The sequence below is a fragment of the Pyrus communis genome, chromosome 12, assembly GCF_041283825.1.
Source record: "Pyrus communis isolate YQ-2024b chromosome 12, ASM4128382v1, whole genome shotgun sequence".
Classification (NCBI taxonomy): domain Eukaryota; kingdom Viridiplantae; phylum Streptophyta; class Magnoliopsida; order Rosales; family Rosaceae; genus Pyrus; species Pyrus communis.
In genome coordinates, this window is record NC_142576.1 from 22,782,042 (window position 1) to 22,796,767 (window position 14,726).

Below are 14,726 nucleotides of genomic sequence, written 5' to 3' on the forward strand. Positions count from 1 at the left end.
CAAAAGGTTTACTTGTCCTAGACATTGAATTACCAAAAGGTAGCCTAGTAAACTTAGAAAATTGACAAGTATCACAAGTAGGATAAGGGTTACAAAAAATTGGAAACAGTTTCGACAAGACAAGTTCAGAGGGGTGAGCTAATCTCCTATGCCAAAGTTGGTTTTCATCTATGGACTTTGATTGAGCTTGAAGAGCCTGAGTGAAACATGCATTCTTGCACAGGTAGTAAAGTCCATTTATGAAGACCCCTTCACCAATCATCTTCATGGTGAGAACATCCTGAAACATCACTTTATTTGGTGAGAAAATAGCACGGCAGTTTAGGGTGTTGGTGATCTTTCCAATTGACAAAAGTTGGAAGGGAAAGGTTGGTACATAGAGGGCAGTGGAAGGTGTTTTTTGAGAGAGTAAGTTTATTTCTCATTTTCCCAAAACTAAGACATTTTTTCCATTTGCAACAGACACATGTGAGGGGCTTGAAAATTTTTTAAAATGATGTAAATTTGTAACTTTGTTTGTCATATGATATGTGGCGCCTGAATCAATTATCCAACAATCAATTTCAGTACTAGTTAATAGGGCAGTAGTAAAGGCTTTGAGTATACCTGGTGCTTCTCCCTTTGGAACTTTCTCATTTCCAGCAAGAAATCCGGCAAATTGTCCCAACATAGCTGTGTGACTACCCTCTTCATTGCCTTGACCATGTGTGCCTCCTCCGTGCCCCTTACTTTGTAGGTAAGCTGCAAATTCATTGATCAATGATAATGGATTGGCAGTGAACTCCATGGATCCTTGTGAGATAGTAGGAGCGTGAGCATTAGCAAGTTTTGCCTTGAAATGAGGTTGAAATTGTTGTGAGGACCTTGGTATCATCCTTCCATCTTTGCTGAACTTAGGCTTGAGTTCAGGATGAAGTTCCCAACACTTGTCTTCCTCATGACCAACACCATTGCAATATTTGCATTTTAGATGTGTGTTTCTTCCCTTGTATACCTTGGCTTCTGAGTTCTTGTAATTTGATGCATATGCCCGAGTCTCCGTTAATCTAGGATTGGGATCAACATTCATAACCTTCTTCCTTGCTTCTTCTCGTTGGATAGTTGCACAAACATTGTTGAAGGTAGGCAGGTCTTGACTCATCAAGATGTGACTCCTTAGGTCCTCGTACTCAGAGCTCATACTCCCTAACAGCTGATAAATTTTGTCTTACTCAGCTCGTTTTAGGAGAATGGTAGGATCTGTGGTATGAGGGAGATATACATCCAACTCATTCCACATGGCTTTGAGACTCCCAAGGTGTTGAACAAATGCTTTCCCTTCTTGTTGAGCACTGGCAATGTCCTTCTTTAATTGGAAGACCCGTGCATAGTTGTTTTGATTTCCATACATATCCTGCAAAGCTTTCCAAAGATCATGGGCAGAATTGGAGTAGCTAAAAATTTCAACAACATGTTTCTCCATGGTGTTGAGCAGCAAGGACATGACAAGTTGATCTTTGCAGAGCCATGCATTGTATGTAGAGGAAGAACGATCTGGAGCTTCCACGCTTCCATTTACAAACCCTAACTTCCCTTTGCCTCCGAGAGCTAGTGAAACAGCTCGAGACCAAGGAAGATAATTGAACTCGTTCAAGAGAACTGAACATAAACGTTGATTGGTGTTAACCTCAACGTCTGAGGAGTTTGGAGAGAGATTGTGCCGGGTTTCCTTATCATGGTTGACAGGACTTTCTTCAGTCATGACTTAGACCTTGAAAGAAAGAAAAAATCGCAGCAGCAAGAATGGCAGAGACAGGTTACAAATGAACCTGCTCTGATACCATATAGAAATTATAGCTTTAATTTGTGATGTGTTTTTCATAAATGCAATGTACAATGGTTCGGGTATATATGAGGAAGAAGACTAAGAAAAAACAAAAAAGACATTCCCCTTAAAACAAGGAATAAAACAAGGACTAAAACAAGGAATAAAACATTCCTTAAATCAAGGAACTCATTCCTTAAATCAAGGAACTCATTATTTTCAACACCCCTCGAGTTCCACTGCTGCGGCATTGACTTCCCGTGCCAACATAACCCCAGCGCGAGCAGCTTCCAACTCCGTGGTGAAATTCCATCAATCTTCTTCACCACCGCAGCCAAAAACTGACCTGTATCATCCCGCACCACCACACAAACTCCTCCTATACTTCACGCTGCTCGTCCCAAGCTCCATCAAAGTTGCACTTCATCCATCCTTGCACTGGTGTCTTCCACCTCACCATACCCGCAGATTTTCTGCCCGAGTTTTCCTTCCCATGCCATCTTTTAAATTCTTGCAGCCATGAAATATTTTTGTAGTGAATATTCTGAGGGTTCTCCGCAAGACCGTGCCAGATAATGTCATTCCTCCCCTTCCAAAACTCCAAATCATAACTAAAAGAAGATCAAAACTCTCCCTTGCCAGTGATGAGGTCAGACGCACTAACCAATCCACCCATCCCAAATTTCTCACTTCATGCACTCGAAAATCCAATGGACTAGAAAACCAAATATTTGCCGATCTTGGACAATCCCTTAAAGCATGTTCTATTGTTTCTATGCCGCCATTACAAAAAGCACAAAAAGCGTCGGTGAGAATCTTCTATTGTTGTAAACTTGCCCTCGTTGGTAAAGCCTTCGAACAACTTCGCCAGACACAAAGCTTCACCTTCCCAGGAACACACGCCCTCCAAAGAGCTTTCCATAACAATTTGATGTCGCTGCCAATTTCAGACGCTCCAGGACTATTACCATTTCCCACTCCATTCGTACGAGCAATATGGTACGCACTTTTCGTAGTGAACTTCCCATTTGGTTCTGCATTCCACATAATTATATCCGGTGGTTTCAACAAACTAAATGGTATGCTCCTAACCAACCTTGCCTCCTCCTCCCAAAATAGGGCAGTGATCAGCTCCTCATTCCACAAAGTTCCATCTTCCAAAATTAGGTTACTGACCTTAAAGGAAGCATCCATACCAGCTGGAATTGGGCTGATAACCTTGAAAAAAAATTGTCTTGGCAGCCAATTATCTTCCCAAACATTGATACTCCTCCCATCACCCACACGCCACCTCGCATCCAACTGAATTACACGTGCTTCAGCAATACTCCTCCAAATATAGGAAGCATTCGACTTTACTGGAGCATGCATAAAGCCAACCTGAGAAAAGTACCGAGCCCTGAAAATCTGAGCAACTAGGGACTCGGGATGTTGTAGTATGCGCCATCCCGCTTTGCCAACAATGCCAAGTTGAGCGTATACAAATCCTTGAACCCCAAACCTCCTTCACTTTAAGGTTTGCACATTTTCCTCCAACTAACCCAATATATTTTCCGTTGCCCTTGATTTCTCCCCCACCAAAATTGTGCCACCATTTGACTCAACTCATCACACAACGTCTTCGGTATCAGGAAAGTTTGCATAAATTAGACTGGTATTTATGAAAGTTAGTATAATAACATATATAAACTACATATAAAATTAATTAACTTATTGAAGGAAAATTGTGTCTAAAGTTTCAGAGAGACTGGTATTAATGAAAGTTAGTATACCATTAATCGCATTAATATTGTCCTCACTTAATCGCTCATGCAATCAATAAGTGGAATTTTTATGCAAAATGACTTGATACGATTAAAAGTGGAACTATTGATATAAGTTGTGATCTATTTTGTGAAATGTATGATGTGAGACTTTTTATTCAACACGTCCCTTCACTTGGAACCACTCTCGAGTGTACCACTCGTGGAGTCAATTATGTGGTAACAAATTTCTACCGTATTCAGTATTGATGAAATTGTGCCTACAAAACAAATAAACACCTTTGATCAAGGCCAAAGCCTCATGCACCCACAAGGTTTTGGACAATGGATCTCTGATGTTTAAGTTACTAGAAATTGATGGAGATAAGGCATTTATAGGGAGGTGGCTGGAGCTAATTATAAGAGAATAAGGGACTACAACGGTGACTGAAGCCAGATCATGGGATGAATATAATATAACGGTATTTGAAGTGCTTGCTTTAAGAGATGCACTCAAGTTTCCAAAACAAAAAGGTTTCTCAAGAATTTCCGTGGAAGGAGATTCTAAGTTAATTATTGATGCTATGGAGTGCAGGTATGGTGTCCCTTGGAGAATTCAAGACCGTACATCCGTTGGTTAGCTTCCTCCTTTCATTGTGTGACTTAGAAGCATATATATCCTGAAGCAAACTTCGTGGTTAATGCCATAAATAATGTGGGTTTATCTCTCTCCAATATGGATATTTGAGATAGGACCCTTCCATTACGACTTTTTACTGCTTTTATGTTTGATTGTAATAGTATTTGTTGTTCAGGATTTCTTCCTTTAATTGATTTCCTTTTCGAGTAAAAAAACTACAAGATCGTCGGAACCCTAATTACAAAAGTCAAGTAAGCCCACATGTGTTGGGCTCGCGTTAACAAATTCTGATGGATTCATATAAGTGTTGTTTTCTGTTTTACACAATCTAAATTAGAAAGTCCAAAAGTTAAGCATGCTCAGATTTGAGTATGCAATCACCTTTTTTTATGTTTTCCAATTCAATTTGCTCTTAAAATTCTCCTTGTAATTTTTCTCATTTTCTTAAAATCTTAGCCACCCAATTTCTGAAGGATATTCCTTCTATCCTTATTCAGTTGTTTGCAGTCATGGTTGCCAGGTAAGGACCTTTTGTTCGTTTTGAATTTTGTTTGTGTGGATTTGGTCCAGTGTGAAAATTTTGCCATTTTGAGTTTCTTGTTTTTATTTGAACTTGATGTGATTCTGCCTTGTAAACCACTTTGATGCAACATTGACAACTTTTTAGTTTTATTTTTTTGGAAAATATATACCAAGTTCATGAATCGTAACGGACGTTGAAATTCCAAATTTTTTCGAAACCGAACTAGAAGAAAATAGTCGAACTAGAGCTGGAATCCCCTAATACTGACCCAATCAGTCTGAAAATTAGGTCAAATGCACTGTTCTAATAATCTTGTGAAAGAGAAGAAAGAAAGAAAGGCATGGATCGATACATGTCACATGTCATGATTTCAAATAGTCGGACTTGGCCGCAAATAACTGTGAACAAGTTATTTACGAAAAGTGATGATGAACTTGGCAATGCATAATTTACTTAATTGTCAAATCTATAGTATTCTGCCATAAAATTCAACACCCATGGAGAATGGAGATAGACTTTGTGTATAGCTTGTGCGTCATACATGTGTCTCCACCTAAATTCACATTACCAAATATCACAAAATAAAATTTCAGGCTAATATTCTAAATGACACGTTCTGAATTTAATTTATGATACCAGTAAATCACAAAATAATGGTTAGGAGGAGGCTAAAATATCTTATAAGTCTTTCCAGCTCCAAAATTAATATAAAATTTAGCTCACATGTGACCTAATTCTGACATGGCTTAAAAAAAAAAAAAACAAACAAATTAATGAAAATGGCTTGAAAACTTTTGGTTGAGTTTTAACCAAAATGACAAAAAGGTGTTGTAAGTGAATAGTACTAGAAGCGACTTTTTAAAGTAAAAATGTCCCTAATGTTAAAAGTGAACAGTACTAGAAATATTTTGTTAAAACTCCTTAAAAAAATTGGTTCTTTTTACGTTGTTTTCAAGGCAGCCGCCACATATGGCCGTTGGAGCACTTTTCTCTTTCATTTGAATTGAGTGTATCATTGTTTATATTGCTTCTTTTTCTTTATGCATTGTTTATCTAATCAGCTTAATGAAAATTCTTACATGGTTACTGTAATTTGCGGGTTGTTCCACAAAACTTGATCATTTTCTAAAACAAGCTGCTGTGAAAAAACCATTTGCTTTGCTATCTTTGTTTAAAAGGGAGAAAGTTAAGATTTCACAATAAAATTAAAAGAGTTTTAATGAAAAGACGGTATTATTCATTTTAACAAAAAAATCATATTTTTACATTAAAAAGTCAATCATGGTGCTATTCACTTTACCCTTTATTTTGTCGTTATCGTTAAAACTTAAAGTTTTCAAGTCCTTTCCATTAGTTTTTCTTAAAATTAATAGGTAATATGAGAAGTAGCACCACTCCTTATAAGCTTTTACATGGTCTTGTCCCTCACCGATGTGCAACTTTGTCGTCACATTCTCACATGCTCTTTCACATGTGGCAGATTTCAAGCTTAACACGTGAACAACACAAATTGGATGATGTGGAGCATGGGTGGTCATTTGGCTCATTGAATATCGTGGAGCATGTGCGGCCGTTGGGCTTTACACGTGGGTCGACCTACTTTGATAGCATGAAGAAAGTTCAGGTCTATATTGCTCAACTCCTTATAAGCTTTTGCATGGCCTAGTCTTTCACCGATGTGGGACTTTATCTTCACATTCTCACAGATATATTAAATAGGCAAAACAATTAGTATTGTTTTCTTGGTGTAAAAAAAAAAAGATTCATTTTAGCATTTAAGTAACCAAACAGAAACAAAAACGTCAAGCATGAGTTTTATCTAGCCAACAACTTAAGCAGAAGTTCAAAGATTTTCTATACAAGTTCCACTAATTACTTATTTTTTCGGTTACAAAATGCAATTAATTAATATATTATACACCAAAAGATTATATAAAGAGGCAAGTTGTAGAATGGTTAGATCTATGGACATGGTACTATCTATTTCAATGCGATTTGAGAGTTTAATTTTTTCACATATTCTCAGTGTAACATGATTTTAGTCGATATATTAATCCTTGTAATCTTGCATTTTTAGTGAGCTCGACTTTCAACAAAGTGCTTAAAATATTTTTATGGTTTTGCAGTTAATTATATTGTATTGCAATATTTTTAAACCTAGTTTGAATAGTCTATAAATATGTCTATATAAGGGCCTTTATTCAATAAATGAAAATACCATACTTTTTTTTATATAAAATGATCCAATCTTCAATGGAAAATATCATTGATTAAACAATAATGAATGAATTCGTAACAAGGCACCAGTAGGAAGTGGTCAAAAAAGTGATATTTTATTTATTCATTATATATATATTGATAAATCAGCCATAATTAGATATCGAATAGTAATTGATTTTAGAACTCAAACACTCAAACGTTTGTCATTGCACATACTGATCAAATGTTAAAAGTTAAAATTCAAGTTCGGAGAAAGCAATGGTGTCAAAACTTTGGCTTGTTGGTAAACTGAAAAAACGTATTTAGCTAGAGGTTTCATTGATAAATATTCCTTGGCCCCTTGGGGCCCTGATAATCATTATCAAATTGAAGTTGGGTAGAAGCAGATAACAGCAAAAGTCAATCAAGGAAGCTACGTGGAACCACCTCAATTCTCTACTGCTAACAAATCACCATCCCTCCACACGCTGATAGTCTCTCAAACAGAGAATTCCCGCGCACACAAAACGTACCACTTCCGCCTTCTAAAGCAACCGCGTTGTGTTGCCACCTCCCCACGCGGCCTCGCCGCATTCCTCCCTTATATATACCCACACCACGCTTCACCGTCTCATCTCTCATTCTTCTCAGCTACACCCATTTCACTACTTTCTATTCCCTACAAATTGTTTGCTGTTCCTCCGACGTCCTCCGCTATGTCAGAGAAACAAGCCCATTTGAACGGGGCCTACTACGGCCCCTCAATCCCTCCCAAATCCCAGTCCTACCACCGCCCTGGCCGCGGCGGCAGCGGATGCCTCAGCTGCTGCTGCAGCTGCATCTTCGGCCTTGTTTTCAAGCTCATCATGACCGCCGTCGTCATCCTGGGCTTGGCGTTTTTCATCTTTTGGCTCATCGTCCGCCCTAACCGTGTCAAGTTCCACGTCACGGACGCCACTCTCACGCAGTTCAACTTCTCCAACGACAACACCCTCAACTACGACCTCGCCGTCAACCTCACCATCCGAAACCCCAACAAGAAGATCGGTATTTACTACGATCGCATCGAGACCCGGGCCTTTTACGAGGATCAAAGGTTCAGCACGGTTACCTTGACGCCCTTTTACCAAGGGCATAAGAAAACGAACGTGTTGAACCCCGTGTTCCAAGGCCAGCAAGTGTTTGTAGACTCGAAGGCGCTTTCAGAGTACAATCAGCAGAAGAGTACTGGGATTTACGAGATCGATTTGAAGATTTATCTTCGGATTCGGTTCAAACTCGGATCGATCAAGACCGGCAAGTTCAAGCCCAAGATTGAATGCGACTTGAAGGTTCCCTTGACTCAGAACGGAAATTCAGTCGGCACTTTCCAGACTAAAAAGTGCAAAGTTGATTACTTCTAATCAATCTTCACAGCCTACGATTGATCGATCGAGTTCATATATCTTGTTGTTCATTCAGTTTTCGGTTTTTTTTCTTTCTTTTTTTTTTTTTACTTTCTGCTACTATTCTTTTGTTTTTTTTGTTTTTGGCATTATTATTACGTTACTAGGTAGCTCTCATATATACAGAGATGATTATATGATTACTTTTGATACCTACTTTGGTTACGCATGTTCATAAATAAATATTGATGGATTATTTTTAGTGGTTAGACTTTTGCTTTCCGTGATGCATGGTTTTGAAATTGATGTTTTAGTTACACTTGTTCAACGTTCATGTTCATAAATAAATATTGATGGATTATTTTTAGTTGTTAGACTTTTGCTTTCCGTGATGGTTATCAAATTGATGTTTTAGTTACACTTGTTCAACGTTTCATTTCTTTCGAAAAAGATAATCCACCACTAAAATCTCTTACCATTTCTAATTCTTAACGGTTGAATATTGTCCTTTGGAATAAAACTTAAAATAATAAATGAATTGCGAACGCATGCAATCTAATTAGAATTGTGAACCGTTGATTGGTGAGTTATATACTATGTAATGTTCACTTCAATCAACGGATATCAATACTTACCATCACGATGGAGAAACTTACTTATTCTGATTTCAATGTTTTTAAAGAAACTCTCTTAATGTGAATAGTTACACGAACAGAGAGATAACAGAAACACACTAAAATGGATATATAGGGAAGTATTTTCTTGAGCATTGGCGACTCATGTTAGCTGTCTCGTCTCTTCGGCCACTTATTCTATGTCACATGGGCTAATTTTGCCGAAAGAGGAGACAGCACATTGTAAGTCGAAGTCGAATATAGCAGTACTCCTTGCTCTGCTTGTACAAAATGAAATAGTTGATTCGGTCAGAACTTAATCAAAGATTGAATGTTAAAAAATTATAACTTTCTAGAGCGGTGTATTTCATCCTATGTACTTAAATTCGAGTCTTTATCTTTATAGTTTAGATTAATTTAGTGTAAAATATCATATGTATCGAAAAAGATAATCTTTCTAAAACTTCTGCGAACTCTTACCGACTGCAGATTTGACTTAACATACTTATAAACTATAATTGTCTTCTCATGTTTTCATATTAATTAAAAACAACTTGGTAGACATAGTTTGGTGGCTAGCTTTCGTTGTTTCAATGGAACAGGGGGGAAGAATTCGTGAATGCTTATTCATTAAGGTAATACATGCTTATTATATATATTCAATCCTAATCACAATTAATTTTTTTTTATTTTATAAAAATGCCCTTTATTTGTTGTGTGACTCCTTCAACGAAAATTACATATAATGTGAAAAGACGCTTAAAATCTTACCTCCTCATTGAATATTGAGGAACAAATTTCTGCTGATACCACGTTCATATTGGTCAATTTGGTCATTTGACTCTCTGTTAGGTTGATATGCATATTTGCTATAGTACATTTTCCTTATTTTAAGTTTTAATATTATTGCCTAAACAAAAAATTAATCAGCAAATGGGAAGATAGAGAAACTACTGAGAAAGGGTCAAAATTCAGCGGCCGGAAATCATAACAAAGAGACAAAAGAAAAATAAGCCTTGATTTTATAGTCTGTACCATTATTGTTCAAGTATTGATATTCACACACTCATTTTTATTTTTTACATATTTTTTTAATTTTGAGTCGTTATATCAGATGAATTGAAAAAGAATAATGACTAAATATTAACAAGAGTATGTGAGAAGTAAAAATGAGTGTGAATAGCATTATCCTTATTATTCTAGAGAATTGTTATTGGCACTTCAAAAATCTCATTGTGCACCCTAAACTTTCTATTGTTAGAAATAAAAATACATTTGGGAGAAATGTAGAATGAGATTTTTAGAATGCTAATAACAGTTCCCTTATTCTATTCCCATAAACAATTGATCCCCCACAATAAAAATTCATTCCCTTACTTGTCCGTATCTTTAACTTGACATGGTATCGTCGTTTCTTTTTTTATTTTTTTTTATTTTTTTTTATTTTAACAAATGACTACCCGAGTAATGCTAGAGAGACTCAATTTGTAAACTAAATGACATGAAAGTTGGTGATTAGATTATTACTCAATCGTTAATAAATGTGCTCATTTTTTTATTGATGACACCTCATTTAGTTTGTTTATTTAGTCTACAAATTTGATCTCCCTAACATTACTCTTATCTAAGCTAAAGGGGAGAGGGATGTGCTACCAATAATGTGATTCAAATTCACCTTTGACAAGAATTGAACCTAAGACCTTTCATTATACGTGAAAATGAATACCTTTAGACCGTCATATTAAGTGACGACATAATATCGTAGTTTGTTTATTTACTGCGGCCGAATACTCGGTCGACACAACATTGGTGTTTCACTCATAATTACATTGAGCCCCTTAGGATAAAATCACCCCTGCTTTTGACCCGCTTATCTGAAGTGTTTTAATGAAAATAACCTCGCAATATAATTTCACCTAATCAATATTTATTTAATCACATGGGATATTCTAATGAAGGCTGCCGCTGATTCACTATGTTTATGCGGTTGCGAGAAGTTGATCGAATATTACAATTTGTTTTTATAATTAAAAAAACAAGTTATTACGCGTTTTGGATTAAAATAAAAAGTTTGTAAGATCCTTTTCGTTAGTTTTCTATTGTACATATGTCTTGTTCCTTAAAGAAATATAGCATCTTCTTTTAACAAATGATAGTATACTACACTAAACTACATGGAAGGAAAGCGAAACAGAACCTTGAACGCAATACAACTACTCTTAATCAACTAGGCTACAAATCACTTGAAGAGAAATATAATACCTGATTACCTAAATGTTTTTCCAAATTCTAGTGAGTGGGTTGTGAGATGGCATTAAGTTGTTAAAAAATTTGAGAATAACCCATCTAAATTTGGGTTATTTTTCTTCTTTTGAATTTCTTTTTATCAAAACCACAGAACTAATTTGGTTAAAGCTCCATGTAAAGGTTCTTTCTTTTTGCTCGTTATATTCATTGGTGTAGCACCCAAACCCAACGCTGAGGCCCAAAGCCCTGGTATAACCTTTGACTTTATGAGGCTCTTTAAAATCTTTTAACCAAATATTATACAACTCTTTCACTAAAATATAAATCGATAATTAGTAGTATTTTAATAGTTCGTGATCATTATAAATATACCAGTTTAATCTTTCGTTAAGCAAGAATACAAGTGTGTGATCCTATCATTAGGGGAGCAAACTGAAGTTCGTTCTCTGATTTAGTGTTTTGTCTTTTTGCTAGATTACCCCAACTTTGGACGCTCTTATGGCACGTTTACTAATCTGTAATCAAATTGAGAAGAGTGAATTGAGGATGAATTGATTTGAGGAGGAATTAAAATGATATTCCGAGCACTTGAGTGTTTCATATTAAAAAACTCAGCTGGTGTCGTAGGACGATAACCATCTCTCCACTCATTCAGATGATAACGGGTTCGTCTATAAGGTGCAAGAAAACCTTTTCCGTTTGTGTAGCCACCATCAACTAAATAGTAACAACCTATTGTTGACAAAAAATTAAATTGTCAAACTTACAACTTTATATCACTTGCAATTCAAAAGCTAAGAATTTTAATTACTAAAAAAAGTTGTGAGTGTTACCATTAGGGATTTTCAATCCATTTCTCCTAGTCACAACATCTCTAAGAACTCGACCATCATGTACGGACCCTTCCGGTCCAGGTAAAACATATATATAAACTACATGTCTGGAGTGCAGACTCCCAAAACATTCATTGCTATTTCATTTTTCCTTGTTCTATACTTTGGTTTATCACATTCCGGTACATGCACCTTAACAGGTGTTCCATCTAGTGTACCTAAGCAATTCCACAGTATATAGGACGCTAAATTAACAAACTAAACTATGAAATAAAAAGCTAGTAATTACTGAGTAGTGTAGGCATGTAGATACTACATACCTTAAACCATTTCCACTTTGTGTCGGTTGAGTTCTCAGGGATAGGCTCAGGTGTTTGCCAGAAATCCTTTTGGCATCGAATCATTGCTTTAATACACTCATGGAAATACTTACCAATTGTTCGACCAAACCTTCTAAAGTGGTGGTTAATTGTGCGATTGGTGTGCAAGAATGTATAGAAAAAAATGCAACCATCTCCTCTATAGACACATTTCGAGTAGCTCGTAGTTGTCCTCTAGTCACAAGACCTTGACATAATCTATGAAAGGATCATCTATCCATTTGTAGTTCAACAATACATGTCACATCACTCTCATAAATTAAACCATGTAAGTATTATAATTGCTTGTAAACTCTTATAACTGTTTGACAAGGTGAGGGACTTCTAAGGCACTTTTGGAAACGATACCAAGAATAGAAACAAGAAGTAGCACATGCAACAAATATAGTTCGAAGATAGACAATCAACACATTCAACGCAGCATGTAATTTCTTCTTTGTGGACAAACTTAGACAAGCCATTAGTCTACACAAAATAATGAAGAAAAAATATTTCATGGAGGACTTCAATGAACAAGTTAATAAACATATCTGCAAACTGAAATAAATTAACATTACATAACACAATCAGTCACAAAAATTTACATACAGGGAGCATGAACAATGCCCTGAATTCAAAACAGATTTGTTCAAATATTTACAAAAATTTACTTACTGGTTATCTTAATTCCCTTCGACTAATAGGTTATTTGCTAATACTAAGATTGAGGACTTGCTCCACATGAACTTGGTAAATTAAAACAATCCTCTAACTTTTCTCCCCGTTGTTGATAGAGTGATAACATAATTTACACAACATAAATTGTAGTTCAAAGTTCCTTTGCAATAGCTTCAGGTGTTTAATATCCATTTTGTTGTCACATATACCAGGGAATGGAAGTTGACCTGAATACGCAATGAGCCCCTAATAGAAGCAATGTGAATAGCTACAAAATCTCACACTTTTGAGCACACCCAAATCGAAATCTAAAAGAACCCCATTTAAGGAATCCATCATTTTTCTCCCAATCTTTGCAAATATCATCGCATTCAGTTAACCAAATCCCTAAAAGCATACCAGCAGTTTCCCATAAACGCCAGAAACTCAAAACTAAAAAAATCTTTCTGCAAGAACATTACTTTGGCAAACTTTGTCTTCTACAATTGAGCAAACCAGCTAATTATTCCTCCCATTTCAAATTTAATGGGAAAACAAAATACAACCCCCTACAGAACAAGCAATGCAAATCTGAGATTCAAGCGCAAAACACTGAAAAACCATTCCAAAAGCACAGAAAGAGAGAGAGAGAGACACTGAAAAACCATTCCAAAAGTACAGAAAGAGAGAGAGAGAGAGAGAGAGAGAGAGAGAATAGAGCAGCTAGAAGAAGCATACCTGATGCACAAGCAAGAAATCTGAGCAAAACCCAACTCACAGTCTGAGCTCTGCTTCCTCCAGTCCTCCTTCTCCACTCCCCTCTTCTGGAAAAAAAATAAAAAATGATTCTTTGATTCCTCAGACGGTAAGCTCAAAGGAAAACATACAAAAACTCCTCTTTCACTCTCTCAGTTTTTCACTCTTTCACTCTCTTTCTCTCTCCCTCCCTCTCTCTCTCTCTCTCTCTCTCTCTCTCTCTCAAGTTTTTCGCACACCAAAAAATAAAAATAAAAAGAGAAGAAGATTGGAAAAAAAAAATTGCACGAAATCCTGGAAAGAAAATCCATCGCGGAGAAGAAAGAAACGAACAGCGAAACGCTGATATTCATCGAGCTCTATGAGCACAGAGATAAAAACGCAGAAGAAGTAGAATTTACCTATCCGTAATTGTGACGAGAGTCGCGGTTGAGAGAGGACAGAGGCCTGCGGCTGAGAGAAGATAGAAATGAGCTCGGTGAAAAGAAAAATAAGCCTAGGTTAAAAGGATAATCTTGGAAATAATGAAAATAAGTGAGGGCATAAAGAGAAAATAATTATCATTCCAATTGCTTGGGCAATTCGGAATTCAAATAACTTGTATATGTTGGAAATCCAAATCCTTCAATTTCAGGAATTTGATTCCATTGTTTGTGTGGGCCTCACGCATTTTTGATTCCTCCTCATTTTAGTAAACACATGTATAATCCGTAATCGGAATTGGATTTCTTATTCTCATTCCGATTATGGGTTAATAAACACGCTATTAAGGTTCTACTTCCCGTTAACGCATGAAGTTATTTATTTTAAATCTTAAGTATTTTTGCAACAAAATAATTTGTTGCCTTTGACAAATTCTTTCGTCCAAACCTATTATAGAAGTGAACTCTTTTTAAACCAATAGTTCAATTCGTCCACGATTATTTTATTTATCGCAAACTATTTCGTCAAGTTCTAATGTGATGAA

The 14,726-nt window shown here is 36.3% G+C and overlaps 2 protein-coding genes, 1 long non-coding RNA gene and 1 pseudogene across 5 annotated transcripts; 1 reads left to right on the forward strand and 3 right to left on the reverse strand.

Annotated features, from left to right (window-relative positions):
* Positions 1-1,859, reverse strand: LOC148692519 (uncharacterized; annotated as a pseudogene). Its single transcript, XR_015954061.1, has 2 exons — positions 607-1,859; positions 1-280 (listed from the first exon to the last, which is right to left on the reverse strand). The product of XR_015954061.1 is annotated as an uncharacterized LOC148692519 (transcript).
* Positions 1,860-2,623: 764 nt separating this feature from the next.
* On the reverse strand, positions 2,624-3,175 carry LOC148692520 (uncharacterized). Its single transcript, XM_088680966.1, has one exon. The coding sequence runs from the start codon at positions 3,173-3,175 to the stop codon at positions 2,624-2,626; it is 552 nt and encodes a 183-aa protein (XP_088537092.1).
* Positions 3,176-7,407: 4,232 nt separating this feature from the next.
* On the forward strand, positions 7,408-8,555 carry LOC137745913 (NDR1/HIN1-like protein 10). Its single transcript, XM_068485946.2, has one exon. It carries the CDS (start codon positions 7,625-7,627, stop codon positions 8,309-8,311), a length of 687 nt encoding a protein of 228 aa, XP_068342047.1. The 5' UTR covers positions 7,408-7,624; the 3' UTR covers positions 8,312-8,555.
* A 3,135-nt stretch (positions 8,556-11,690) lies between these two features.
* On the reverse strand, positions 11,691-14,239 carry LOC148692521 (uncharacterized). 2 transcript variants are annotated; one of them, XR_015953891.1, is made up of 5 exons: positions 14,161-14,239; positions 13,742-13,827; positions 12,308-13,572; positions 11,988-12,205; positions 11,691-11,886 (listed from the first exon to the last, which is right to left on the reverse strand). It is a non-coding gene; the product is annotated as an uncharacterized LOC148692521 (long non-coding RNA). The 2 variants fall into 2 exon arrangements; XR_015953890.1 differs by having other exon boundaries at positions 12,308-13,827; positions 14,161-14,230.
* Positions 14,240-14,726: the final 487 nt, after the last annotated feature.

Bases quoted from the DNA above. Each gene is read 5' to 3' on its own strand.
- LOC137745913 (XM_068485946.2), top strand. From the start codon at position 7,625: ATGTCAGAGAAACAAGCCCATTTGAACGGGGCCTACTACGGCCCCTCA.
- LOC148692520 (XM_088680966.1), bottom strand. From the start codon at position 3,175: ATGCATGCTCCAGTAAAGTCGAATGCTTCCTATATTTGGAGGAGTATT.